General features: G+C 41.8%; 1 protein-coding gene across 7 annotated transcripts in view; it reads right to left on the bottom strand.

The window, feature by feature from the left end:
- The window catches only part of UBR5 (ubiquitin protein ligase E3 component n-recognin 5), a 139,284-nt gene extending 114,423 nt beyond the window's left edge, over positions 1–24,861 (bottom strand). For all 7 annotated transcript variants that reach the window (XM_081258173.1, XM_081258172.1, XM_081258169.1 and 4 more), the window contains exon 1: positions 24,759–24,861. In XM_081258173.1, the coding sequence (XP_081114299.1) occupies positions 24,759–24,820 (62 nt within the window). In that variant the 5' untranslated portion in view covers positions 24,821–24,861. The remainder of the gene's footprint in view (positions 1–24,758) is intronic.
- Positions 24,862–27,269: the final 2,408 nt, after the last annotated feature.

A 27,269-nucleotide genomic window follows, 5' to 3' on the forward strand; every position in this document is an offset into this window, starting at 1 on the left:
ACCAGTGTATCCAGAATAAACAGAAATAATTTTCTTGTGTAGGACTTCTAGTTAAACATGAGTTATCTCCACCACCTCCTACAACCCCCCCTAAAACAAGTGAATTTTAAAGTTACAAGGACAAAGAGAAAGAGAGAAGGCTAGAGCGCTCCAGCAAGAGATGCCAACAAAAGTTTTGGAAGCTGGAAAGCATATAGAGCAAGTGGCAAATGACTTAGCAGACAAAAGAAAACTGAAACCTGAAGTCTACAGGGCGGGCAAAGAGGAACAGACCAACTCTTAGAAACTGGAGGCACCAGGTACCTGTGAAGCCTGGGGGTGACCCCAAACAGGAAGTTTGCATAAGGAGCAGTTAAGGTCCCCTATAGACCCTATAGGTCTGAGGCTGCCCCTCCCAGACCCTGACTGAACTGTCCCTTACTTACAGAAATTCAACCAGAATAACAGCCTGGGGACACATGGCCAGGCAGGTACGGGGACACTGGAGGCCGTGAGAGCTGTTTGCTGAAATGAGTCCACCAGCTCCCATCCCAGAATGCTTGCAGCCACACTCTTAACTTCCAGGATTCCTTTTCCAGGATTCCTTTCCCGAGAAACTGGCCCAACGGGAGAGAAAAAATCTTCAGCATAATATAAAACAAAAAGTCAAAGTGATAGACAATAAAGGGAGGAAAGATAAGTAAATCAGAGTGGCAACGGAGGTGTCAAACACCCAACTACTAGGAGTTCCAAAAAAAGAAAAATGAGAAAATGGATGAGAGAAAAATGTGTAATAAAATTTCCTGGATAGGAGCTTCCACAATATAGGCACCTACCAAGTGTTTGGGGCCCAAAATACAATTAATGAGAAAAGAACCTACTACATAAAGGCACATCAACATGAAATTTCTCAGCACCATGGACTGAGGAAAGACTCTCAAAGTGCTTTTTCTTTGGGGGGGTGGGGGTGGAGGGGGGAAGGTAAGTCAAGTTAAAAGGATCAGGAGTCAAAATGGCACTGAACTCCTTAAAAGAAATACTGGAAGCTATGTGACGATGCAATGCCTTCAAACTTTTGAAGAAAAATTATTCCCAACCAGAAATTTTATACCTAGCAAATAACAATAAGGACAAAATTAAATTTGCTTTCAACTAAATTTAAAAAATGGCACACTAAAGACAGAAAAGGGATAAGCTTTTAAAAGAACTTTTAAAACTATCAAAACTAGATCCGAAATGCCTTAAAATCTTACCAAAACAGTTAACTAAGTTAGAAACAGAAACAAAAAAACTTCCACTCTCCTGCCTTTTGGGATACAGAAAGTATGTAGAGTCACTTGTCCAACAGACCTCACAGCAGTGACTGTCATTTCATCTACAAAACTGATAGAAAAGTAAACATACCATTTGTGTTTAAAACGTATACGTGCAACTTTAAACATCTTAATTCTAAAGATTCCTGAATGTCCACAAAGACAGAGCTTGGGATGAGGGAGAAGAGCAAGTACCAGAGCAAAGAGCAAAAGCAAACGAAGAAAAGGAACCAAAAAACGCCTGGGGACAAAAATGTCTTTTAAAAAACTAAGGGAAGCTCTATTGGGCTTGTGAAGGAATTACTTGCACACACTCCCTGAAACCAGCAAGTCTAAAGGGCCTTGACCCTCCTTCTTCAAACTCTCTTAATAGTGTCTCAAGTTATTGGCTTGGCCATAGTCTATAACGTAGACAAGCCAGAAAAACTCTAACCACAGCAATCAGAACTTAAAAGCCTGACCTTTAAACTAAATCAAGGTTTTTGATCTGAAATACCAAGAAAGGATTGAGTCCCTCAACACATCCAGTAAATAATTTAGACCATAAATTCACTTCTGTGATGGCAAAGTTTACTTACACATTTAACCAACAGCATACAATATGCTTGCATACAATATGCTTAGTACAAAGCCTGGTACAAAACATTAGCGGCTCCTGTTACTGGCGTTACCATTTCTGACTGAATGAAAGAAAAGGAGGTGCTGAATGCTAAGTAGGAACTGGTGAAAAAGGAATTTGGGGGAACCAGAGCTATTATGGGTGGGCAGTACCACTCTGGATGAAGACAGCAAAGAGTGACTCCAAATATCTACCGTTATACCCCATTAAAAACCACTGATAGACATCTGAAACAGATCTCATTACTAACACATAAGACCAACTAGACATAACTGAAGTTCATGAATAAAACTGTACTTCTTAGCTCATGTGTACTGCAAAAATAATGTGAATTGGGCAGTGGTTGAGAGTCCGCCTGCCGATGCAAGGGACACAGGTTCGTGCCCCGGTCCGGGAAGATCCCACATGCCGCGGAGCAGCTGGGCCCCATGAGCCATGGCCGCTGAGCCTGCACGTCCAGAGCCTGTGCTCCGCAACGGGAGAGGCCACAACAGTGAGAGGCCAGCGTACCACAAAAAATAAATAAATAAATAAATAAATAAATAAATAAATAAATAAATAAATAAAGTGAATCCATAGCATCTATTAAAATCCTGGTTATCTAAACCTTTCCAAATTTCATTTAGAATCACCTCTATCCTTCCCAGTTATATATCAAATATCTACAGAAAGTGTAATAAAGATACTATGGCCCAGTGGACACTTTCTCTTTTGACGTCCTCCAGAACTTCTCATCAATTCTACTCAATTTAGCAATTAATCATTTACTGCTTCGTCTCTATACTGCTATCCTACTTTTTTTTTTTTTTTTTGCGGTACACGGGCCTCTCACTGTTGTGGCCTCTCCAGTTGCAGAGCACAGGCTCTGGATGCGCAGGCTCAGCGGCCATGGCTCACAGGCCCAGCCGCTCCGCGGCATGTGGGATCTTCCCGGACCGGGGAACGAACCCGCGTCCCCTGCATCGGCAGGCAGACTCTCAACCACTGAGCCAACCAGGGAAGCCCTGCTATCCTACTTTTTAACATTTCTATTTTATTTTCCTACTACACAGTAAGCTCCTTAAGGATGTAACCATGACTTAACTTTTTGCACATGTGGGTATTAGTACATTACAGGTACTGCACAGATTGACTAAAGATACTAGAATATCATACAAAGAAGAGACTAACTTCACAACCTTTCTCAGCCAAACGACACACAAAGGATGGAAACAGTTTAGCGTCACTATGGTAATGATTCTAATGTGTCCCCAGTCCACCATCTCACACCCTAGCATGTCCAGATGGAGAGTGCAACAAAGGCTTAATCAATAGGAACCAGCATACTGGCTTCAGAAATGAACAGTCCTAGTTTCAACACTCAACTGAGCGTGGAGACTATCTGTCACTTTACGGTCCCCATTCCTCCACCAAACCTCAGGCTTTGGTGGGAAGAAAAGACACATGATGATGGGCCTGTCCTCTGCAAACAGATCAAATTTTAAAGCAATAAAAAAAAATTTATTCATGTAGGCACAAGGTAACAGTTAATGTACTGCTTTTAAAGGCTGGAGCACAGTCCTTTACTGAGACATTTTGTTTTTATCTACAAATGTTTAAAACTTCAGTTCACATAACAGTAACCCATGAGCCTCAGCAGCAGACCCTGTTAAATGGGCCTTAATAACTAAGGACCCCGTGCTTAGAGACCTACCACTCCACAGCTGTGCAGCCTGGGAGCCACGCTCAATTGCCTTCACCTCAAACTGCCTCTGCAACAGTGCTGCCAGGCTGCTATGAGATGATGTTTGGGAAACGTAGTGCTTCACATATAGTAAGGAGTAACAATGCTAAAAATGTTCAAAATGAGCAAACCGCATAATTTTCCAGACCAGCCTCTAAACATTATATAATTCTAATCCAGAAAGTTACACTCCTCAATTCCAATAAAGGGGCCTCCACAAAACAAGGACTTCAGCTTTTATCAGTGCTCAGTACAGTCACATAAAGAAAATTTCTGTGTTGACTATAAAACTTACTGTCCGTTGGGCTTTAGTAGCCCTAAATATAAAAAAGATTCAATAAAAATGTATCTCAGAGCATGATTAAGAAAAAGTTTCTCTCTGATATAACATGATAAGTAGTTAATTTTTCAGCCATTGCTTTTTGTCTTGGCTTGCAGAAAGTCCAAAATATGATCCAACTTAAACTGATACTCCACTGACACTTCCTACCATCTTTACCGTCTAGAAATTCTACCCACTCTCTTCCTTGCTTTGAGTATTAGTCCTGGGAAGGCCCTCAGAAACTGTCCAATCCCACATCTTCATTTTATAACGACAACAAAACCTCTTTTGACTAGAAACAGACAAAACAACAAAAGGTATTGCATGTACAAAATAAATACAGGGTCTTTTTCACATTCACACAAAAGACGCTGCAATTTCATCACATATTCCATTTAATAAAAACTGCAAAACACTAAGAAAAATGACACATGACTAATATCACTTTAAAACTGACCACAAATAATACACCACCTTAGGCAAAGCTATGAAGTAATAAGGCCTATTTCTAACAAACTTTACATGCAAATAGATATCATCTTCCTATTAACCATACTGGTAAGCTACACATTTATGTCAACAATAATGACCTGCCCAAAAGATTTTCAGAACTCTCCTTTTGGAACTGTCTGTAAGGTTTCTTTTAAATGCCAGCATCTAGCCAGGAGCTAGTACAATGCCCCGCACATAGTAGGTATGCAAATGATTATTAAAATAAATAGATTCTGCAGCAAAACCTAGTCATTTCAAGACAGATGTATCTCTGGAAATAGAAAACATTCAGTCCTAAAGCTGACTATCAAATGGATGATGAAGCCAAGTACCTCCTGTCCAAAGAAAATTCTATTTCGCAGGAAATACACCCTGTGTCTGAGCAGAGTCATAGTGAAGAACTAATCACTGGCCCACATTTCAATCTTTTAAGTCTCAGAACATAGCAAATGTTTCACATTTCCTAAATAATGCACCCAAACAACCACCTGACTGTATGAGTAATACTAGTGATGTCAAAGAAACACATTTACATTGGCTCCTCTTATGATTCTGACCTGGATGCTTCTGGAGGGGGCTCTGTGATATTAAGCTGTTGAACTGCCCAGTACAATACTTCTGTCTGGACATAGTATGTCCATTAACAGTTACTACTGCTACAAAATGCATTATGTCCAGTGCCGTAAATACCAAGCCTTCACTGTTTCTATTTTCAAATACACAGTGTCAATCTTTTCTAAAACTTTCATGGTACCCAAATCTCCTTCTGAACTATTATACTTTACTATTAGTTTATCATCTTTTTTTTTTTTTTTTTTTTTTTTTTTTTGCATTACGCGGGCCTCTCACTGTTGTGGCCTCTCCCGTTGCGGAGCACAGGCTCCGGACGCACAAGCTCAGCGGCCATGGCTCATGGGCCCAGCCGCTCTGCGGCATGTGGGATCTTCCCGGACCGGGGCGTGAACCCGTGTCCCCTGCATCGGCAGGCGGACTCTCAACCACTGCGCCACCAGGGAAGCCCTAAATTATAAAGACTTTTTTTTTTTTTTTTTTTGCGGTATGCGGGCCTCTCACTGTTGTGGCCTCTCCCGTTGCGGAGCACAGGCTCCGGACGCGCAGGCTCAGTGGCCATGGCTCACAGGCCCAGTCGCTCCACGGCACGTGGGATCTTCCCAGACCGGGGCACGAACCCGCGTCCCCTGCATCGGCAGGCGGACTCCCAACCACTGCACCACCAGGGAAGCCCTTATCATCTTTTTTAATGGTCGTGATAGTTTAAAAAAGAAATCCATAAATTCTTTTTTTTTTAATATTTATTTATTTGTCTTAGTTGCAGCACGAGGGATCTTTTTTTTTTTTTTTTTTTTTTTTTTTCAGTTGAGGCATGCAGGATCTAGTTTCCTGATGACCAGGGATGGAAACTGGGCCCCCTGCATTCGGAGTGCAGAGTCTTAACCACTGGACCACCAGGGAAGTCCCTCCATAAATTCTTTGGCACTCCTCCCATCAAGAGGTGGAGTCTAATTATCCTCCCTTGAATATGGGCCTTATGATTTGCTTCTTGAGACAAGATCAAGGCTGAAGAAACACTGCATGACTTCTAAGGCTATGTCAGGAAAAGGCATTCCAGCCTGGCTCTCTCTGTCTCTTGGGGCACATACCTTTAAACTTTGAGCTACCTGGTAAGAAGTCTAGCTACCTCGAAGACTCCATTCTGCAGAGACCACACAGAGGTAGAGATGCCTGAGAAACCTCAGCTGTTCCAGATCCTGGCTGTTTGAATCTCCTAGATGACTCTAGCTACCATCTCATGGCAATTGCATAAATCTAGATAAGAAAGAACCACCTAGCTGAGTACTGTCAATCGACAGAAGTAATAATAAATGATTACTGTTTTACACCATTACGTTTGGCGTGATTTATTACACAGCAATTAAAAACCAGAATGATGATCAAAGGAAATCTCAGCATTTTCTTTGGTCCTAGTTCCACTGATATATGAATAAAGCCTCATTTACGGTTCATCTCTGATATCTTCCTTACCCATTTCCTTTAACTGGGCCAAGTTTAAAAAATAAACTCTACCTTACTACACCTTAATATGTTTAGTTCCTTAAATGTTTATTTCACATATCTTATTTCCAAATCTATTTAACCTTAGACTCATCTGAATAGTAAATCTTTGCTCAAATAAAAGCCAATCTTTATGTAGCATCAATAGAAAATCTATCTTCCATATAGTCTAGTAACTAATACAACACTGACAGGCCAACTCTCCTGTCAATCACCCAGGTAACATATACTGATAGAATGTTCTCATTTCCTCATCCCTGCAGTCGAGAGACCACATAAGGAAACAAAAGCTGACAAGGCCAAAACCTTCACCAGCCACTGATCTTTTATTAAAAGTCTCCAAAAATCCTTGCAAGTTTAACAAGTGCACAACCCGGCCTATCACTTTCACATCTTTTGAAGTCAAGCTGATGCTGATCACAGGATGTTATCTGACAACAAAATGTAATCCAATGCAAAACACGTGCAAAGTGAAACTTCGAATCTCACAAAAATCCAAGATTCCCTGAGGTCTAGGAAAAGCAACACTGAGAAATTCATTAAAACACACAATGCTGACAAACGAAAGTTAAAAGTTCATAAAAATTGAAAACAATGACACAACTGTGCTTTGAAATAGAATGACTTTAGTATTTCAATAATTAAGTGTGGCCCTTGGAAAAACTACAAATATTTTTGTAAAAATGACTCCATGACTAAATTCAAATGAAGCCAAATACAATGTGTAGGCCTTGACTGAATTCTGGTTTGAAAAAACCCAGCTATTGTGTACAGACATTTTAAAGACAAGTGGAGAAAAGTAATGGTATTAAGGAACTCTTGTTAATTTTCTGAAGTGATAATGGTGGTTGTACAGAAGAAGGTCCATATTCTTAGGCAATGCAAGCCCATGTATTTAAAGATTAAAAAAGCATCATGATGACTGCAACTTCTAAACAGCTCAACAAAATCATTTATATATACATGTATATTTTGCAAATTTGGCAAAAACAATTACCAAAATAACAATTACTGAATGGAGAAGGTGGATAACCAAATAACTCACTATTCATTCTTTCAATTTTTCTGCATGTCTGAAGATGTTTACAATAGAATGTTGGATGGGAAAAAGAATATCAACCTCACCAAAATTACATACAGAGTCAAGGATCACCATTTAAGGAAGGTCTCCTACATGAAATATGGGTGGGGGGGGAGGTCAGGTGAAATATTGTGGTATCTTTCAATGTTATTGGAATAGTACATTCCAAAAAAAAAATCCATACACTTAATTCATTCCTTATTCCAGAGACTGGAATATAGTTCTAAGAACTAATTTTTATTACTTTTGAAGTTCAGATTAATTTAATAAACATATGTACTAACATATGTCAAGTACTAGGAATGCAAAGACCACAATGAGCCTGTCTTCAAAGAGGTCACCTCTCAGCTCCCCTAGATGGCACTCACAGGCTCAAACTGAAGGAACGACAGTTTAAAGAGTGGCCCTGCAGGATAATGAGAATATTTAAGAAACCATTTAGGGATATTACAAAGAATAGTTAATTCAGTGGGCTTTCCCATAATTTCTAACTGATTACATTTTTAATAGGAATACATTTCAGACAGATGTAACATATGGAAATTAAACACCACACATTTCAAAAGAAATGTTTCATAACTATGAACACACAAAAAGCATGTCACTAGAATGTAAGCTCCTCAAAGGCAGGAATTTTTGCCTCTTTAGTTCACTGATACAGCCCAAGTATCTGGCCCAAAACAAGCCCTCAATAAGTATCTGTTGACTAATAATGAATGAATGAATGAATGAATGAATGAAACGAAGTGGAATTTCTTTTAATGTCCATTTATATTTAAGTTATGGTGAAAATTCTGGTCAATTTACTAGGAGGAAAAAAAGTATTTAAATTTTATCACAATGTTTTTGACAAGCTATCGTCTCCCTGCGTGAACTCTGAATATAAAACGGAAATGATAAATTTTTGTCCAAAATCCAAAAGGCTTTCATCACACAACATTCCTTTGAGGCATGGCTGTGGACAAATATTCTGTAAGCTCAAGTCAGAAATTATGCCCATGTATCTATCTGATCCTAATGGCTTTGTTCAATATCAAAGTTCAAAATAAGTTTTTAAAATAATTATTTGTAGAATCGTCCCTCAATTAGTTTTACACAAAGAATTATACTCCCTGTAAGAAGTCTCTAGAGGGAAAAAAAAGGAAAAAAAAAAACTTTAGTGAAATTAAATCAGTATTCTTTATTCAATGCTTTTCACGTTCCTGCTTCAGGTGAATAGCTAACTAAATTCAAACACTTTCCTAAGGATTTATTCTTTTTCTATTATTAAAATAATATAGGGACTTCCCTGGTGGCGCAGTGGTTGGGGGGTCCACCTGCTGGTGCGGGGGACACGGGTTCGAGCCCTGGTCCGGGAGGATCCCACATGCCGCGGAGCAACTAGGCCCGTGCGCCACAACTGCTGAGCATGCGCTCTGGAGCCCGCGAGCCACAACTACTGAAGCCCGCGCGTCTAGAGCCCGTGCTCTGCAACGGGAGAGGCCACCGCAGTTGGAGGTCCGCGCACCGCGGTGGGGAGTGGCCCCCGCTCGCTGCAGCTGGAGGGGGCCCACGCGCAGCGATGAGGACCCAACGCAGCCAAAAATAAATAAATAAATAATAAAAGTAAAATAAAATGTGAACTAACCTGAATTTGAAAAAAAATAATAATAATATATACTCACATAAAAGTATATAAAATACTAAAACATATTAAGAGACATCAAAAGCAATCACTCAACCCAGAAACAAGCACACTGTCATCACTTCTTATGAAACTTTTATCTTTAACCTGGTTAAGACCATGAACTGTTTTACACAGAAAAATGGAGTCTTTTTATCTCAGTGATATTATTGGTCTGTTTACAGGATTTGCACTGTTTTCCCAACAGCAATAAGGCATTTGAACTGAACCATCCATCCAAGCTTGTTTGTCTTCATTAACACTAACACACACCAACAACTTGGCTGGATAGAGGTTTAAACATGCTACTTGTAGCCATGAGATCAAGCAACTGGCCTAAACTAGGATGGAATGCATACCCTTTATTGCACTGGTTCAGTTACTCTAAGTCTAATCCATTAAATTAACTAGTCACAGCCAATATATGACATAACACAACAGATTTATTTAATCATGATAATACCAAGCTCATTACTGAAGATAGTTGAGAGGGTATTCTTTTTTACAAGAGAACTATTCAACTGATTTGAAACCCTATGTAGTTACTCTGAGCATTCTCTCACCTTAGGGTCTTCTCGCGTGCTGCTCCTTCTGCCTAGAAAGCTCTTCTAGTCCTCCAGGCCCTGCCCTACATCACACATCTTCCCCACCAGCTCCTCAGCCTGGTCCTCCTTTTAAACATTACTTCTTCCAATAAGCTGTTCCTTCTTTGCAAGACTGGGGTATGTGCTCTGGTGAAGAATCCTTTACTTCCTCTTTCCCTATGCTCACTATCATACTGCTCTGTAATGGTCTGTCTTTCTCACAGACTAAGCTCTACCATCATACACCTAAGACTAGAACCAACATGTAGCAGAAGCCCCACAAAATGTGCTTAATTAAAGGATAAGATACTATTTAATGGCATACACACTGTGTGTACATATTACTTTTTTTTTCAAATGTGCGTTTCTTTAATTTCAAAGAGAAGGAGAAGCAATGTGTTTTACATAGGAATACACACATTAACAAGGCACTTCTTATAGTTTTCCAAAACTCTATTATATCAGTCTTAGATTTATAAATTAAATATATCAGAACCTTTTAAGTTAAAATGATATCCTTCAAACTACTGGACATACTAGACTTTTCTCAAGATCAAATGAACAGAGAATGGGAATATGGTTTGTGTCAAATAAGGTTTATTGTTAGCTTTATTGCCTATAGTCTATAAGATGAAACTTTACTGTGCCTTTGCAAACAGGATACATTTCTTTTAAAAAACTGATCAAAATTTTCCATACAAATAGCTCCATATGATAGATTGTTTTTTTATTTGGCCACGACTTGCGGCATGCAGGATCTGTTCCCCAACCAGGGATAGAACCCGCGCCCCCTGCAGTGGAAGTGCAGAGTCTTAACCACTGGACCACCAGGGAAGTCCCCATATTAATATTTAATTGCGTGTGTGTGTGTATATATATATACACACACACTAACAGGTGTGTGTGTGTGTGTGTATATATATATATATATATATATATATATATACATATACACTAACAGGTGTGTGTGTATCAGAAAAACAAGTTACTTCCCATGCCCATTCCAAGAAGAAAAGGAAAAATAAAGCTGAATTAATGCAGAGTCTAGTCTTTGCCACTTCACTAATCATCTGGGTACTCCAGCCCTCAATTTCCTAAGCTGTAAAACATGAAAATCCTAAAATCCTCCTTGATGTTAAATTTTGAACATCTCAAAAATGACTTTCTACTCAGGAAAGTCAAGTAGACTTGCGGTCTAGTCAAGTCGAAAGGTAATACCAATTATTACAGTCTACCATACAGCATGATAATAGGTATCCTAGAAAAGAGAAGATAAGTTCTCACTGAGCACTCGACAGTAGGACTGCCAAAACAGCCTCCCGAAAGAGAACAGTCCCAACCCACTACCGACCAAAGGTGAGCAAACACTCCCAAGCCCAGGAGGTGAGGTGATAAGCTGTCAATGTGCTTTTGCTTTATCACACGTTATTTCAAATAAGCTTTTGCTACCCGGAACCTTCCCCCATTAAATTTATATGGAAAGCATAATGAAAAGATAACATAATTATACTAAATTCATTTGTGCCAAATCAAATACATGAGGCCTACCAGTTAAAAAATTAACAAAAACAAAAACAAAACACAGAAGAGTTGGGCTGGTTTTGAAGAGCTCCCCTCCAGTTAAACAAACAAGGTATTCAGAGTTTAGAATGTCCACTGCTTCTAGATACCCATTAGAACGAGTACAAAAGAATAGAAGAGCAGGTCTGAGGCAGGAATAAAAATCAAACCTTAGAATGGCAAAGCTGACTAACATATATTAAATACAACTCATAAAACAGCATCTATAGGCCTAAGTCACAGATTCAGAGCTGAGATGAACTTTCAGACGTCACATATACCCCCTCATCTTACAAATGAGTGAACTAAAACTAAGACTCACTGCAAGGAAATGACTTGCCCAAGATTACATGACTGATTAGTAGAAGGACCAAGTCTCCTGACTCCAAATCTAGTATTTTTCCAGTTCTCAGAGCTCCTTCTCCATCAGGGCCTGCCTATGGTACACAAATTCTTTCAGATACACGGTAACACTCTTTAACTCTGTAAGAACTATAATACTGGATAATGAATGTCAATATCACAAAACAAACCTGAAGACAGTTAAAATGTATTATAAAATTTAAAGGATTAAGCAGATACATCTAAATTCAGAAAACACATTTTTGAGTATTTCATCTCACCTTGGGGTCTTAAATCCAATATGAAATTCTATATCCATTAAAACAGAGCTACCACATGAATGTCTAGAACCATAAATAATCTTAAAATATTTATCGGCAGTGCACTACATGAAATTTTCATTTTATTTATTTATTTATTTATTTGCGGTACGCGGGCCTCTCGCTGTTGTGGCCTCTCCCGTTGCGGAGCACAGGCTCTGGAAGCGCAGGCCCAGAGGCCATGGCTCACGGGCCCAGCCGCTCCACGGCATGTGGGATCTTCCCGGACTGGGGCACGAACCCATGTCCCCTGCATCAGCAGGCGGACTCTCAACCACTGCACCACTAGGGAAGCCCTGAAATTTTCATTTTAAACAACGACAATAACAATGAAAGAGTCAGAGAACACTTGGTCTCATTTTTAAGTGTCTCTGTGCTGCAACACTACTCTCCTGGTAGCATTCAAGGCAGCCATAGGGTCAATCCCAGCCTGTGCAGGCAGGAATAGAAAGGAGCACAGACTACCCACATAAGCTCTTCAAGTATCCCCCCCTCCTCGCCAATTCCCAATATCGTCTCTTCCAAAACTAAGTCAAAGCATTAGGATGAAGCAACTTGTTTTCACACCCCGACAGGCCATTATCCTCTTGTGTTTTTACCCCTAGACAGATCTTTTGCAAACAAAAAGCAAAGGAACAAACAAACAAAAAAAAACCCTGCCAAGTCTATATGTAAACTGTTCTTACACAATGCAAGAGTTCTGGACTATTATTAAAACTCTGATTATCAATATCAAATAGAGACATCTATGATGAACCTCTAGTTGCTACCAGCATCTTCAATGCCTATAAATGAAAATTCATTAGACTCAAGAGAATGGAAGTAAGAGGATGAACCAGTCCCCACACCCTGAAACCTTGTCTTCAAAGCCCTTTGCAAGCACCAGGTTGAATCATCAGATCCTTCTTCCCTGTGACTTATAGTTTCTATTAGCACTTAATTCTTTATTTTCATGTGTCTCCCCATTAAACTGAAAGCTCCGTGAGGGCAGAGGCCATCATCTTTGCATCCCAATGTATATAATTTAGTTAGCAAACTACTCATTGAGTAAAAGAGTAAAATCTATTTCCCACTTTGCCTGTTTATTTCTTCCACTGATCAACAAAATTTAAGTAAAAGAAACCATGGGCAACCATAGACTCACAGTCCTTTCTCCCTCTGAGCCATTCTACAATACAAAAACCCTCTTCCCTACCACAATCCTAAGATCACAGAAATTGCAGCAGAAAAATCCTAAACGATCTGGTCCAATTCTTTCATTTTACAAATGAGAGTCATATCATTTATTCATGGTCACATGGCCAATTAGTATCAGACACACAGAAAAAAACAAATCCCAAACCACTGTTCTCCTCCAATTTATATCCCATTACCATCATATCAAAGACAGACTGCCTACTATATATCCCATCAATTCAAAATCTTCTAATACCAAGTTTTCTTTAAATTTGTGTCTTCTAATCTATGTTATCTTACCAGAAAAATGACCAATTTTCAAAAGCGCATATGGAGAAAATGTACCTTCCCATCTCTAGTACTTTGACAAGGATGTGGAAAATACTTGGCACAATCAAGATATTACCACTGGGGAAAGCTGGGTTACGAGTACACGGGACCTCTCTGCATCATTTTGCAACTACTTGTGAGTCTGCAATTATTTCCAAGTAAAAAGTTTAAAAAATAAATAAACATGGCCCACCTACCGGATGCCACTCCCTGGGCCCCCTAAGTCTACCACCTCACTCTTCTCCAAACTTCCCCAATGAGCTAGAGAAAGTTCCAACTACTTCTCAACCCAAGTTCCAGGAAGGGTTGGTGCAGCCACCCCAGGCCTAGCACAATGTCTGAGAAGCACACAAACATTTACTGAACAAGGGAAACTAATCTAACACTGTGCTCAAACTCCGTGCAGGCAACACATGGCAAATATTTACACAGGTCAAACTCGACTACCTCTTTCACCAGTCTTTCATAGTTTGCTACTGGTCTGTGGATCAGCATCACTCCCCCAACTAAGACTGTGAGCCTATGAGCACTGACATCTGTTTTTAAAAAGCTATCCTCTCAGCGTCTTATAGTTCTGGGACAAACCTAATATTTATGTAAATTAATTCAAATTTTTAAAATTTCATTTGTAAAAACAGAAAAGCAAACAAAAATAAATTACTCTAGCCTCAAAGGGCAGGAAAATACCCCATTCTCAAACGGACAGCTACAGAACCTATAGCCTGAGGGGAAAAGGATGGCTGGGGGCAGTGAGGAACGGCAAGCTTGGCCCTATTTGCTGTCATCACTTAATTTTAAAACAAAGAAATGTGGGTGAGAGCCTTTTATACAGGGGTCCTCACGCTTTTTTGTTCCTGATGATGGTGGTCCGTTTAGACGCTATAAGAAGCACTATTTTAAATCCAAGAACCTCTTAATCCGAAAAGGCTACCACAATAAATGTTTTTACTACAATTTGGTTATGTTACTCTTTTAAAATTTCAACACTATTGCCAGAAAGACTTTCCATTTCCAAAAAAAAAAAAAATGGTTTTAAACATATCATGCTCAAAAACAAAAACCCCTCAAGAATGTCCTAGAATTCACCAAAGACTGAATCTTCATACCAACTGAAGAAGCTTTTTACATTTCCAAAGAGACTTCTGAGGAGTCAAGCGCCCTGGAGAAGGAAAGCAAAAGACCAACTAGCCTAAAGTCCCCGCCACTCAACAGAGTTTTTTGAAACCAGAAACATTCTGGATGGTATGGGGTGGCTGCTAACCGCATACTGCCGCCTGTCTCTGGATGCAAGCGTTGTACTTATTTTTCGGTATCCTTCGGCTCTCAGAAGTGGCAGAAAGATGAGCAACTGCCAACGAAATCAGCCCCCACGTCACCTCTGACCTGCAGACCATGGGTTGCCAACTTCCCCAAGAGAAGACACCCGTTCCTGGCTCTGCATCCCCTCAGCAGTGATGTGGCACCAATTTGTATTCATCCCTGCTGGCAACTGCAGGAAGCAAAGAAAAAGCAGTTCCTATACTTCCCCAAACAACAACCAGAGAAAGCAAAGGTGCACTGTCCACAGCATCCAAGGACTCCCTCCTTCTCATTACTCTTTATCTATAATGATCAGAACACCTGATAAGCAGAAAAATGCAATCACTTATGGAAAACACCGAGGGACTTGTGGGAGATGAAGTTTAAATATCACCAGAAACAGAAGCATACTAAGAGAATTTTAAACTGGATTTGCACACAAGAAAAATCACCTGTCTGGTGCTTCCTTTAAAGTTTCCATATGCAGATGATGACACACAGCACCAACTGGACTAGTTCAAATTCCCTTTGGACAGGAAACAAAGTCACTCCCACAACCTAAGAAAATAGATGATGAACTGCACAAGCCCACATACCCCTCTCCTCAAAGCTTTTCATATAAAACCCTGCTTACATCATTCAGACATCAAAATAACCCTATATTGTCTCTGCTTCTTTGACTTTCTTCATCAAGTTAACTTACACATCTCAAATTTGGCTTTTTCTTAAAGCTTAGAAAACCCATCCTCCTCGACTTTTCAGGTCACAGAGCAGGCTGTCCCAGGAAAAAAACACTCAGGTGGACCTCCACCAGGCCTCTAACAGGGTCTTGGAGCCACTCATGCAAAGCCTATCTCTGGAGTTTCAGATTGTCTGTGAGGAAAACCTGGTATCTGAGTTCACGAAAAGAGCTAGAACACCTTATAGTCTGAATTCTGGAACAGCAGATTCATGCTGGAACAGAGCCAATTTCTTGGCTCTGAAATGGTAGGTTCTCAACACTTTTCTTTCTGTACTACAAAAAACGGGGCCTGGACTGATGAGAATGGAAATAAAATTCTATTGATTTATTCAAGAGAATTCACAGTGCTTCCTAAACTGGACACTGTCATAATCTTTATAACCAGCAATCTAGAGTACCACTATTACTACTGAAATTTCAAAACATAATCTCTTTATATATATACCAGTACTTTAATTAACATGAAAATTTGTTATCGAGAAAAATGTACTTTTTAAAAATTTGAGCTTTTTCCTATGAAAAATAACGTAACATTTTAGAGTCAAGAAAAATTTCAAAATACATAAAATTATATCCAGCATAATCACAACTATATTAAAAAAAAATCCATGTATAGGAAAAAAGGGACCAGAAAGTCACCAAAACATTACCAGTGATGGCAACCTTGCTAGACTTTATAAATTGATCTTTGTTTTCCAGATCTTCTATGTTTTTTATAGGAAGGAATTTTTAAAAAATAAAAACTAAGAAATAGCCAGAAACTTGAAAGCAACCCAAATTCCCATCAGCTAGAAAACAGATTACAAAACTGTATTATATACAAACAATGAAATACTACTACCACAAATACAAAAGAAGAAAAACTGCTACACGTGCTAAGGAAAAGACACCAAACACATGATTCCATTTGCATGAAATTCTAAAAAAGGCAAAATTACAGTGAGAGGAAGAAGAATAATTGTTTTCAGGGGCATGATGGTGGGAAGGGACTTCTGGGCACAAAGGAGCACAAGGGAATTTTTGAGGGTCATGAAAATGTTCTATATCTTGATTGTGGTGGTAGTTACACAACTGTATACATTTGTCAAAACTCATCAAACTGTACACTTAAAAATGGGTGAATTTGGGCTTCCCTGGTGGTGCAGGGGTTGAGAGTCCGCCTGCCGATGCAGGGGACACGGGTTCGTGCCCCGGTCTGGGAAGATCCCACATGCCGCGGAGCGGCTGGGCCCGTGAGCCATGGCTGCTGAGCCTGCGCGTCCGGAGCCTGTGCTTCGCAACGGGAGAGGCCACAACAATGAGAGGCCCACATACCGCAAAAAAAAAAAAAGGGTGAATTTTACTGTATGTAAATTATACTTCAATAAAGCTGAGTTACAAAATACATAAGGAGAGAGGAAGTTGAAAACATTTTATTAAGGTGAGTGACACCACTGGAAACTGAACAAATAACATTACTTTTGCTGTTTGGGTAAAACAAATTGTATTTTTATTTACATGTGAAATAACATTAATTTTTAACACTTTATTCAATATCCTGACAAAAATGAGAATGTCACAAACCACAGTTATCTAAGAATTTACCGTATTTCTCATTCTGAAGGGGTTTATTAGCAATACAGTGATCTATCAAGAAAATATATGTAAAATATGATCCCATTAGAGAATAATTTCTAATAGCCAGGTTCAATTTACCAGTAGTCTTACCTCTATATATTAACTTAGAAGAATGCTGCAAACTTTCCATGACTTATTCTTATTCCTCCGTGTGCTCCACAGAAAATCACGTAATTTCAAGAACCTTGTCTTTCCATCAGTACATAACCATTATTACAAGCGACTTGCTATATCACACTGGAAGTTAAGGAATGACAGCATTGGTCAACCTGTAAGGAGCATTAAGATTTCCAGTGTGATGCTGGCTGTCCCTCTAAGGCTATTATCCACACAAATTTTCTCTTACTCTTAAGAATGTCGAATTTTGTTAACACGTTAAAACTCAGTTTTATTATGTAAAATTTCAAAACTGTCAGTCATCAAAAATAAGCATTTATGGGACAACAGGAAAATCTAAACAGATTGAACTTCGAGATTAAGGTAATTTTTTTTTAAGTTTTCATCTTTGAGATACATGATGAAGGTATATCAATTAAATGATCTGAGGAAAAGGAATAAATAGGGAAGAGGCCTGAAACCAGACTGGCCACGACTAGATAACTGTTGAAATTGGGTGATAACTCTTGTACATAGGTGTTCACTATACCATCCTCTCTACTTTTGTATATGCTTTAAATTTTCCATAATAAAAAGTTTTAAAATAATTTTCACAGTTAAAACTTAAAAATCAATTACAAAAACAAATCAACATTGCATAATTATAGTCACCCAGGAGGGCAGACTGTTGTCATTTGCTCAGAATGCCAAGGTGTCAAAATGACAGAAACACGGACTATAATTGGAGTTTGTTTTCTTAACTAGAAGTAGAGTCGTCCCTCTGTCTCCGAGGGGCATGGGTTCCAGGAGCCTCCTCGGATACCAAAATCCTCGGTTCCTTAAGTCCCTTTATAAAATAACCAGTACAATGAATAGCCTGCACTCAATATCTGCAGATGTGAAACCTGTGCATACCAACGGCCGAGTGTATGTATGATAAAAACGGGGCAAAAAGACGCGAGTACATCCTCCTGCAACATAAAATTACTCCCCTCAATACACCCTGCAAGATCTACTTAAGCATAATTTGACAGTCTTCAGTGATTAAACTTTCCTTTAGAGACTATTTCCTAAATAACCTAATTGTTAAGGGAAAAATCCTGACCTTTCTAAAGTTCATCCCATTATTCCTACTTGTGCTCCTATGTACTATGTAATTTCCTTCCCAAGTGTCTGTTTACTCCTAAACCTACAATTTAGTCACTCACTGATTTCTTGATTTATAAAACTGATCTTCCCTTCTGTTTTGATTTTCAATTTTTTATTTGGCTATTTCATACCCTGTCTTTAATCTTACTTTCCTTAAACAACTTAATCATTTCAGTGAAGTTTGCCTGTACCTTCCCAATAAAGTCACTCTAGCATTGCTGTTTCTAGGTAACAATCTCAACAATCAAATAGTCAGATTTCCCACTGGTTTGGTGACGTGATGCTCTATTGCACCCTAACACTTGTGTTTTTTGGTGCAGCACAATTAAACTTTAGGCAGCTTTCAACTATTACAACCTCCACCCACCACAGCTTTTGTTCATTTGGCTCCACATAATCCCTGGCCTATTTTCTGGCTCCTACTGAGTGGACGAGGATATGCTTGAGTCTTTAAAACCCAACAGTTCCTAATAAAAATAAGGAGCAGGGCTTCCCTGGTGGCGCGGTGGTTGAGAGTCCGCCTGCCGATGCAAGGGACACAGTTCGTGCCCCGGTGCGGGAAGATCCCACATGCCACGGAGCGGCTGGGCCGGTGAGCCATGGCCGCTGAGCCTGCGCGTCTGGAGCCTGTGCTCCGCAGCGGGAGAGGCCACAACAGTGAGAGGCCCACGTACCGCAAAAAAAAAAAAAAAAAAAAAAAAAAAGGAGCAATCGGACTTCACTGGTGGTGCAGTGGTTAAGAATCCGCCTGCCGGGCTTCCCTGGTGGCGCAGTGGTTGAGAGTCCGCCTGCCAATGCAGGGGACACGGGTTCGTGCCCCGGTCCGGGAAGATCCCACATGCCGCGGAGTGGCTGGGCCCGTGAACCATGGCTGGGCCTGTGAGCCATGGCCGCTGAGCCTGCGCGTCCGGAGCCTGTGCTCCGCAACGGGAGAGGCCACAGCAGTGAGAGGCCCGCGTACCGCAAAAAAAAAAAAAAAAAAAAAAAAGAATCCGCCTGCCGATGCAGGGGACCTGGGTTCGAGTCCTGGTCCAGGAAGATCCCACATGCCATGGAGCAACTAAGCCCGTGTGCCACAACTACTGGGCCTGTGCTCTAGAGCCCGCAAGCCTCAAATACTGAGCCCACGTGCCACAACTACTGAAGCTCGAGCGCCTAGAGCCCACAACGAGAAGCCACCGCAATGAGAAGCCCTCGCACCACAACGAAGAGTAGCCCCACCTCACCGCAACTAGAGAAAGCCCGAGCGCAGCAATGAAGACCCAACACAGCCATAAATAAATTACTTAATTAACTAAAAAAAAAAAAAAAAAGGAGCACTCACTAAATGCCATGCCTTGTGCAAAAAAACACTTTGTGTCAACACTACCCAACAGAATTTGCAGTGATCATGGCACTGTTCTGTATCTGCACTGTCCAATCCGGTGCCACCAGCTACATGTGGGTACAGGGCACTTGAAATGTGGCCACTGATACCATGGAATTGACTTGTTAATTTTATTTCATTTTAATTAATTTCAATTTAAAACAAGTCACGGTTTGAGACTAACTTACATTGCTTGAATTTTTCCTCATGAGTTTCCATTTAGTTTTACATCTATGTACATTCAAGATAATCTACGACAGACTTTTGCAACCTCAGCACAACTGACATTTTGGACAGGTCCATACTTTATCGCGGGGCTGTCCTGTGCATTGCAGGGTGTTTGGCAACATCTCTGGTCTCTACCCTCTAGAGACCAGTAACAATGCCCCAACGGGGACAATCAAAAAATGTCTCCAAACACAGCCAAATATCCCGTGGGGGGCAAAAACTGCACCTAGTTGAGAATCGCTGATCTAAGACTAACAGTCTGGATGCTGCGTTCAATGCTAAGGATATTCTAGGGCAATTTCTTTGAGTTCCTGCTTTTCTCTTTGGAAACCAGACAACACATAAAAGCAGTAAAAATTAACCATCTCTTTATAATATTTTCCACAGAACTTACATTATAATATTGTGTTTTCCCACCCACTATCTCAACTATTCTTCACCAACCTTGAGGTGTGTACTATACCTGATTTAGAAACTGAGGTGTGAGGGACTTCCCTGGTGGTCCAATGGGTAAGACTCCGCACTCCCAATGGAGGGGGCCTGGGTTTGATCCCTGGTCAGGGAAGTAGATCCCACACGCGTGCCGCGACTAAGAGTTCGCATGCCACAACTAAAGATCCCGTGTGCCGCAACTAAGACACGGTGCAGTCAAAATAAATAATTTTTTTTTTTTAAAAAAAGAAAGAAACTGAGGTGTGAGGGGGTGGGGAGGAGGAGAGACAGGGAGTGAGGTTGTAAGTAGTTAAATGACTCAATTACCACAACACAGTTAATAAGTAGGGGGGCTGAGACAAACCCAGATTTAGGAATTCCAAATTTCAAACCCCTGTCTACACTATCTTACTGTGCAGCCTTACAGCATCTAAAGGGGGAGCTCCGTGGAGAAAAACCCTTTTGATATGACAATCTCAACCAAGACTGTTTATGATCACACAACACATTATAATGCCTAAAAGTGAAGCTCACAGGAAAATTCCACATACAGACCAAAAATGAGAACTGGTTTGCAATGTAGCCAACCTGCATCCCGAGGAGTAATTCAAGACAGGGACTAGTCACAGGGACACTATCAACTTAAAAGGCCTCTCCTAACCTAGTACTAGGAAAGGGTTAAGAGGGTCCACCCCCTGACAAAAGGCCTAAATCAATTTGGAGCCCAGGAGGGAAGAGTTGAGGGGAAAGGGAAATCAAAACTCTAAGACAGGTAGGTGGCTGCTCAAAGGCTGGGATGCCTCAGAAAGCAGAGACTTCCCAGAGTACAGGCCATGTGGAATACTGAAAAGAGCCCTGGACTTTAAACATCAGAAGACCCATCATGAGGACCTCATCTGTCAGTACCCTGGATAAAACTCAGGGCCTAATTTTCCAGCTCATCAGTGAAAAAACTATCTACATGACTTCTTTGGCACTTTCCAGGGTTTGGTGAGCTGGCACTTCCATCTCTCCCCTTAGTCTCAATGCCTAGAACCATGTTCTTGTTATGGTTTTTGTTATTTCTCGAGACAATGTTTTAAGCAAGAACATAGCATTAACTTGAGAAATTCACTAGAAAGAAAATCAAAATGTCACACAAGTATCTGAGCACTGAATGGTTTCAATTGGATACAATGAGTGTTTGCTGAGGGCCAGCGCTCTGCACCAGGGACCTTGTAATCACTCTGGAAAGCTACAACCAACACCCTAGGCTCTCTGAATTCCTCTCCTCTGCCCCATCCCCGCCTATATTCATCTACTGCATTATTTGGTCTCCCAGAGCCAATAATTAAAGATTTTAACCCAATATACAAAGACTATCACAGAAATAGCAAGTACGAAAACACAAAGAAAAAAAATATCAGATACAAACGGGTTTTTTTTTTTAAATGCTGAGTACACTTTAAATGTTTGAGCCATCACACTAAAATATATGACTTTTAACAGGATGTGGTTATTTTAAAAAGACAACTTATTTGTAGAAGAAAATATTGGTGTTTTGAGACCCCTAAGTTTTCTTTGAGCAATTTATTTGTAGTACCATGCTTCCTATCCAGTCTTACTGCTTTCGGGTAAAGGCTAAAGTCTACCTATTTATAGATCTTTCATCCCGAACTACCATTTATCATTTCACTTGTGACTATCATACAAAGAAAATCAACCCATTGTAACATATTCAGTTCTATTACCGAAACTTACTTTAAACCTTGGTAGACTTTTACTTGAAGACAAAAATATTCTGGGCATATTCTAGTAAGTTTTAAGGTTCCAGAAAACCAACCTCCTTTGGAAACAAATTTCCCCCAAGCAATGCAGCAATAGGTTGATCCTATTACTTTGCAACTAGGTATGCAAACATGAACTTTCTTCTGAAGGGGAGACACAGAACAGCTCCACCACAAGTCAACTACTTTTCAAAACTAAAAAAGCATGACTACCTCAAATGATGCCTTCGTCAGTCTCAACAGACCAGACATTTTTACTGCTACTATATAAAACTAGAGGTTCCTAAGATTTTACCTACAGCCCTCTCCTATTGTTCAAATATCTGCCACCTTGATGCACACATTTTATGATCTCATCAGATCCACCTCTTTTATTTCTTATGAAATGAAAACTGAAGATGATCCAACTATTCTTAATATTGTATACCGACACTACAGAAGTCAGAAACAAAGCTGATTACTTGTTTACACCAGGAATGGAAAAAGAAAAGGTAGCTTTAAAAAAGATACATGTCAATTTCCAGACTACCTGAAACAAAAGGAATGCTCAAAAATTATTCAAAGTGCCCAACAAAAATGCAAAATAGGTTTTGGTATGCACAGTCAATTGAGTAAGCTAGTCAGGATTCTTCGTATATAAAGTTAGGACTAATATAAAAAAACATACCCTACTTCTCTCCTGGTGCAATTTTCAAAGTTACAAGACAAGTTGCACTACAAGCACTACCAACTCGGTTCTATGAATGACAGACAGTACAGCTATCCACACTACTAGCGTGGTTCTAAAATTTACAAAAAACCTTATGTGAAAGTCTTAACAAAAGATCTGTAATGAAACAAAACCGGAGTAAGGATCGCATTACAAAATGTTAAAATAAATGACTTAAAACTTATTTCAGTATTTAAAGGAACTACGTGACAATTCCAAATGGTTAGTATTTTCAGAAAGTATTCCAAAAGTTTTACAAACATGTTAAGTATTATATGGTTACAGCAAAGATTAGACAAATCCAAACCCAACGCCAGAAACCAAGCCTCCAGCTTCCCGGATTGAAAGGCTGTCCGCCCCACCTGAGGCGGTTAGATACTCCGAGACAGAGGCCAGTATCTTAGCAGCAAGTTAGGCCTCTTACTGCCGCCGGGAAGCGCATGACAAACAGGGTATCGTGCAATTTATGTCACCCGGTCACTTAGCAAAAATTATATCTAACTTCTAAACTTGGGCCCAGATGGCCTTCCATATTTATAAGGAACAGAGAGCAGCGAAAGTGTTAGGATAGAAAGGGACTTAAAATGTCCCCCTTTCTGACCCTGTAAACATTTAGCCCATCATTAGAGCTCAGTTCTAGATTCTAAGACTTGCTTTAATGGAGGCTTCCCTCAACCTCCTCGGAGTCTCTTTTGCAACAGTGAAGGAACTTTTCCTGCTTTATCTCAGTTCCCTGAGAACATGCGGCCCTGCAATTCAATATCCTAACCTGGCAGGGGACGGTGGAGGAGGGAAGGAGAGGAATCCAGGGCCAAAACAGCCTTCTCATGAAAGGTTAAAAAAAAAAATCATAATTCCTCCTCCGCCCATAGCAAAACCCATCCCAGAAATTTTACAGCGTGTTAAGAAAAGCAGCACTGCGAACTGCAAACGTAAGAGTTTTCCTTTGACTCCACGCTCGGCTTTCAGCTGTCAAATTACAACTCAGGAAAACACTATCATTAGAATAAAAAAGGAAACAAAAAAGCTCGCACCACTGGGGCCGGGGCAGGAGCTGCGTGCACCATTCCGGGAGTAGCAGAGCCAAGGAAAGCTAATCCACTTCCCCACCCGCGCCTAAATTCATCCCCTCCCTGGACAGGCAAACCTCACTGCAGGGGCACAAATTTAATAATAATAACAATAATCATGGCGCTTCCTCCCTCCCCCCCAGCCGCGATCCGCCGGGAATCAGCTTCTCCCCACCCTCCCCGCTCCCCCGGGATCTCCAGGCCCCGCAGGTCCGACCACCACACCGGACACAGCTCCCAGGGCCCCGGGCGAGCCCAGCCTAACCCGGGGCCCCTCGCCCGGCTTCTCCTCTTCCCTCTCTTTTTACCTCCACCATCCCCCATCCGCATTGTCTGTCTCAATTCAACTTTGACTAATATGGATTCCTCGAGCCTGGGCCGGGCGGTAATTACAGCTCCCCCCGCACCGGGAGCCGGATTCCCCCCCCCCATCTCCACCGAGTTCAACGCGGCTCCTTCGTGGAGGGGGGGAGGGACGAGGGTGTGGAGGGTGCAGTGCGCTTTCCCGTCCACATCTCGCTCGCCCCCGCGGCCCCGGGCCCCCGGGACCAGAAGTTTGCCCCGGAAGGGGCCTAGCCGGGTGCAGCGAGGACCCTCCCCCCCCAACCGCCGGACGGCGCGTAAACACCGGCGCCCGCCCCGGCGCGGCCCCGTGGGGGAGGGGAGGGCGGGTAGGCGCCCCTCCCCCAGCCCGCCGGCCCTATTACCTGTCATTGAGCTGGTCCTCGGTGCCCGGCAGCGGGTGAACCACGAAATGGATGGACGTCATGGTGCTTCCTTCTCGTCCTCCTCCTGAGCACGGCCCCCTCCCGCTCTGCTCCCCCCCCAACCCCTTCCCCTCCCCAAAACCCACAGCCGCCGCCGCCGCCCTCCAGTCCCCAAATGGAGAGAAGCAAATGCGCAGGGGCCGCTGCCGCCGCCGCCACCTCCCCGCCGGGCGTGTGTCCGCGGCGCGGCGGTCCGGCGGGGCGGGCAGGAGGGCGGATCAACACGCCACCCGCTCCCCCGGCGACAGCGCGCAGGAGTGCAAGGCCGGCGGCCGGGACCCGGGGCGCGCCGCCACCAGCGGCAGCCAGGCGTCCGGAGAGGGGCCGACTGGGGAGGGACGAGCGGGACGGCCTGTGGGCTGCGGGGCCGGTGTGGTCCCGGTGGCGGACGGGGTCCGGACTAGGGAGGTGGGGAGGGAGATGAGCCCGCACCGCGCGTCACTGGCGAGAAGCCGCCGCCACCGCCAGCACCGCCGCCGCCATCTTCACTTCTGCCCCAGTTTCTCCGTCTCGCAAGCTCCGCTCCCGAGCGGCAGGGGAGGGGCGAACGGGAGGAGGAGAAGGAGGGAGGAGACCGGCGGGCGGGGGCACGGCTGCGAGGGGGCGGGGCTCCGGGAAACGGGCGGTAAGGCCCTTTCGATTGGGCGGCTCAACGTTATCGGGCCACGGCGCTGTAAGGCGCGTCCGGATTTGTCCATTCGGCTCCCGAGCCCAGCCCCCGCCCCGGGGGGGTGGGATATCTCCCGAGTGAGTGTTCCGGAGAGCACGTGTTAGGGAAAGAGGAGGCGGGGGGGCTGGAGGGGCGAACCGGCAGGGGCGGGGAGTCCTGGAGGGAGGCTAAGTGTGTGTCCCCGGGGAGGTGGGAAGGAAGAGGGGTCCTTCGTTCTCTCGCTCTGATTTCCCCTAGGGCAGCCCTAATTTTTTTTTTGCGGACCCTTAGGGTTTTTTTGTTTTTGTTTCTCGTCCTTCATCCTCAGTTACATTTAAAGTGGAAGTGTAAAATCAGTTAAGGGGAAGAAATACACAGCCTTTTATTGGAGAAGTAAGGTAGTTATGTAAGGGCCTTTCCAGAAGGTCCAATCGTAGGATCATAGAGCTGACTTTGCAGCACCTTCTTTTATCACCCTGATCTCCCCAATTTCCCCAACACCACCACTATTACGTACCCACACAAGACAAAAAGTGGAAATTTCCAATTTCCTGATTTAAATGATTCATGATTTTTTACTCCTTTTAAATGAAAGCTGATACATCTGTTCTACAAAGGTGTTTCGTTCCTCAGCTTATGACCAGTGGGATCGTAAAGGCTAATTCTTGAATAGATCTATTTGCTTTTTTCTAGGGAACCAGTTCATAGCTTTCGTCTCAAAGGCTTCCATGGCACCCTCAAAAAATCAAGTACCTCTTTCAAGAGAAAAAAGTGAAAACATGAAGCCTCTTCTCCAGTATGTTCAGTTAAATCAGGGGTCCTGTGAAACATTCTTAATTTTAAGTATCACTTTTCTTCTGTTAGTGCATTACACACACACACTTTTGTTCAGGAAGTTCTTTTGAACAAAATATATGAAAATTTATTTATAAATCAGGATAGAGTAGGTACCCCTTGAGACAGATAATGGAACACTTTTGTAGGTCACTAGCTCCAAAATGGCCCAGATTACTTTAGACTAAAAAATGATTTCAAGGCCACTATTTATTAGAAATCCGTGGGAGCCACGGGGAAGCAGGGTAGACCAATGGATACTGCTAGTTTTAGAGCCAGACAGACCTGAATTTGTGCCCTGTTTCTGCTACTTAACTATGTGGCCTTGATTAAATCATTTAACCTATCATAGCATCTTTTTTTCTCATTTGTGAACCATTCCATAGTAATAGCTCTACATAGGGTTTTGGTGAGGCCTAAATAAGATAATGTATGTCAAGCATGGAGAGCACTTCATAATACTTAGTAGTCTCAGCAAAGGGAGGCTTTTATTTGTCAAGTTGCTCACTATGTGCCACTTGACAAATGTACCATTTGACTACATACCACTTTACACGCTTATGTCTTTTAATACTCAAATCACACTATGGAGTAAATAATATTATCCCCATTATATAGACGAGGACACTGAGGCTCAAACACCTTAGGTAAGTGCTGAAGCTGAGACTTAAAACCAGGTCATCTAACTCTGATTCCATTGCTCTTTCCACTATACCACAGCTGCCATCTACTTAATAATTTAGAAGGAACAGACTATTCAAAGCCAATGGGAAAATGTGATATGATAAATACAGTAAGAGTGCTATGAAAGTTAAAGGAGGAAGTGGTTCCAACCAAGAGAATTAAGAAGTCATTTAAGCTAAGCTTTCAAGAATGTTCTGGGAAAACAGAACATCTAACTTAAACACAGTCATTTTAGATGTGCCCCTGGACAAACTCCAACCTCCATGCCCATACTTTGCTTCATT

This window comes from Mesoplodon bidens (assembly GCF_964165515.1).
Source record: "Mesoplodon bidens genome assembly, chromosome: 16".
Classification (NCBI taxonomy): Eukaryota; Metazoa; Chordata; class Mammalia; order Artiodactyla; family Ziphiidae; genus Mesoplodon; species Mesoplodon bidens.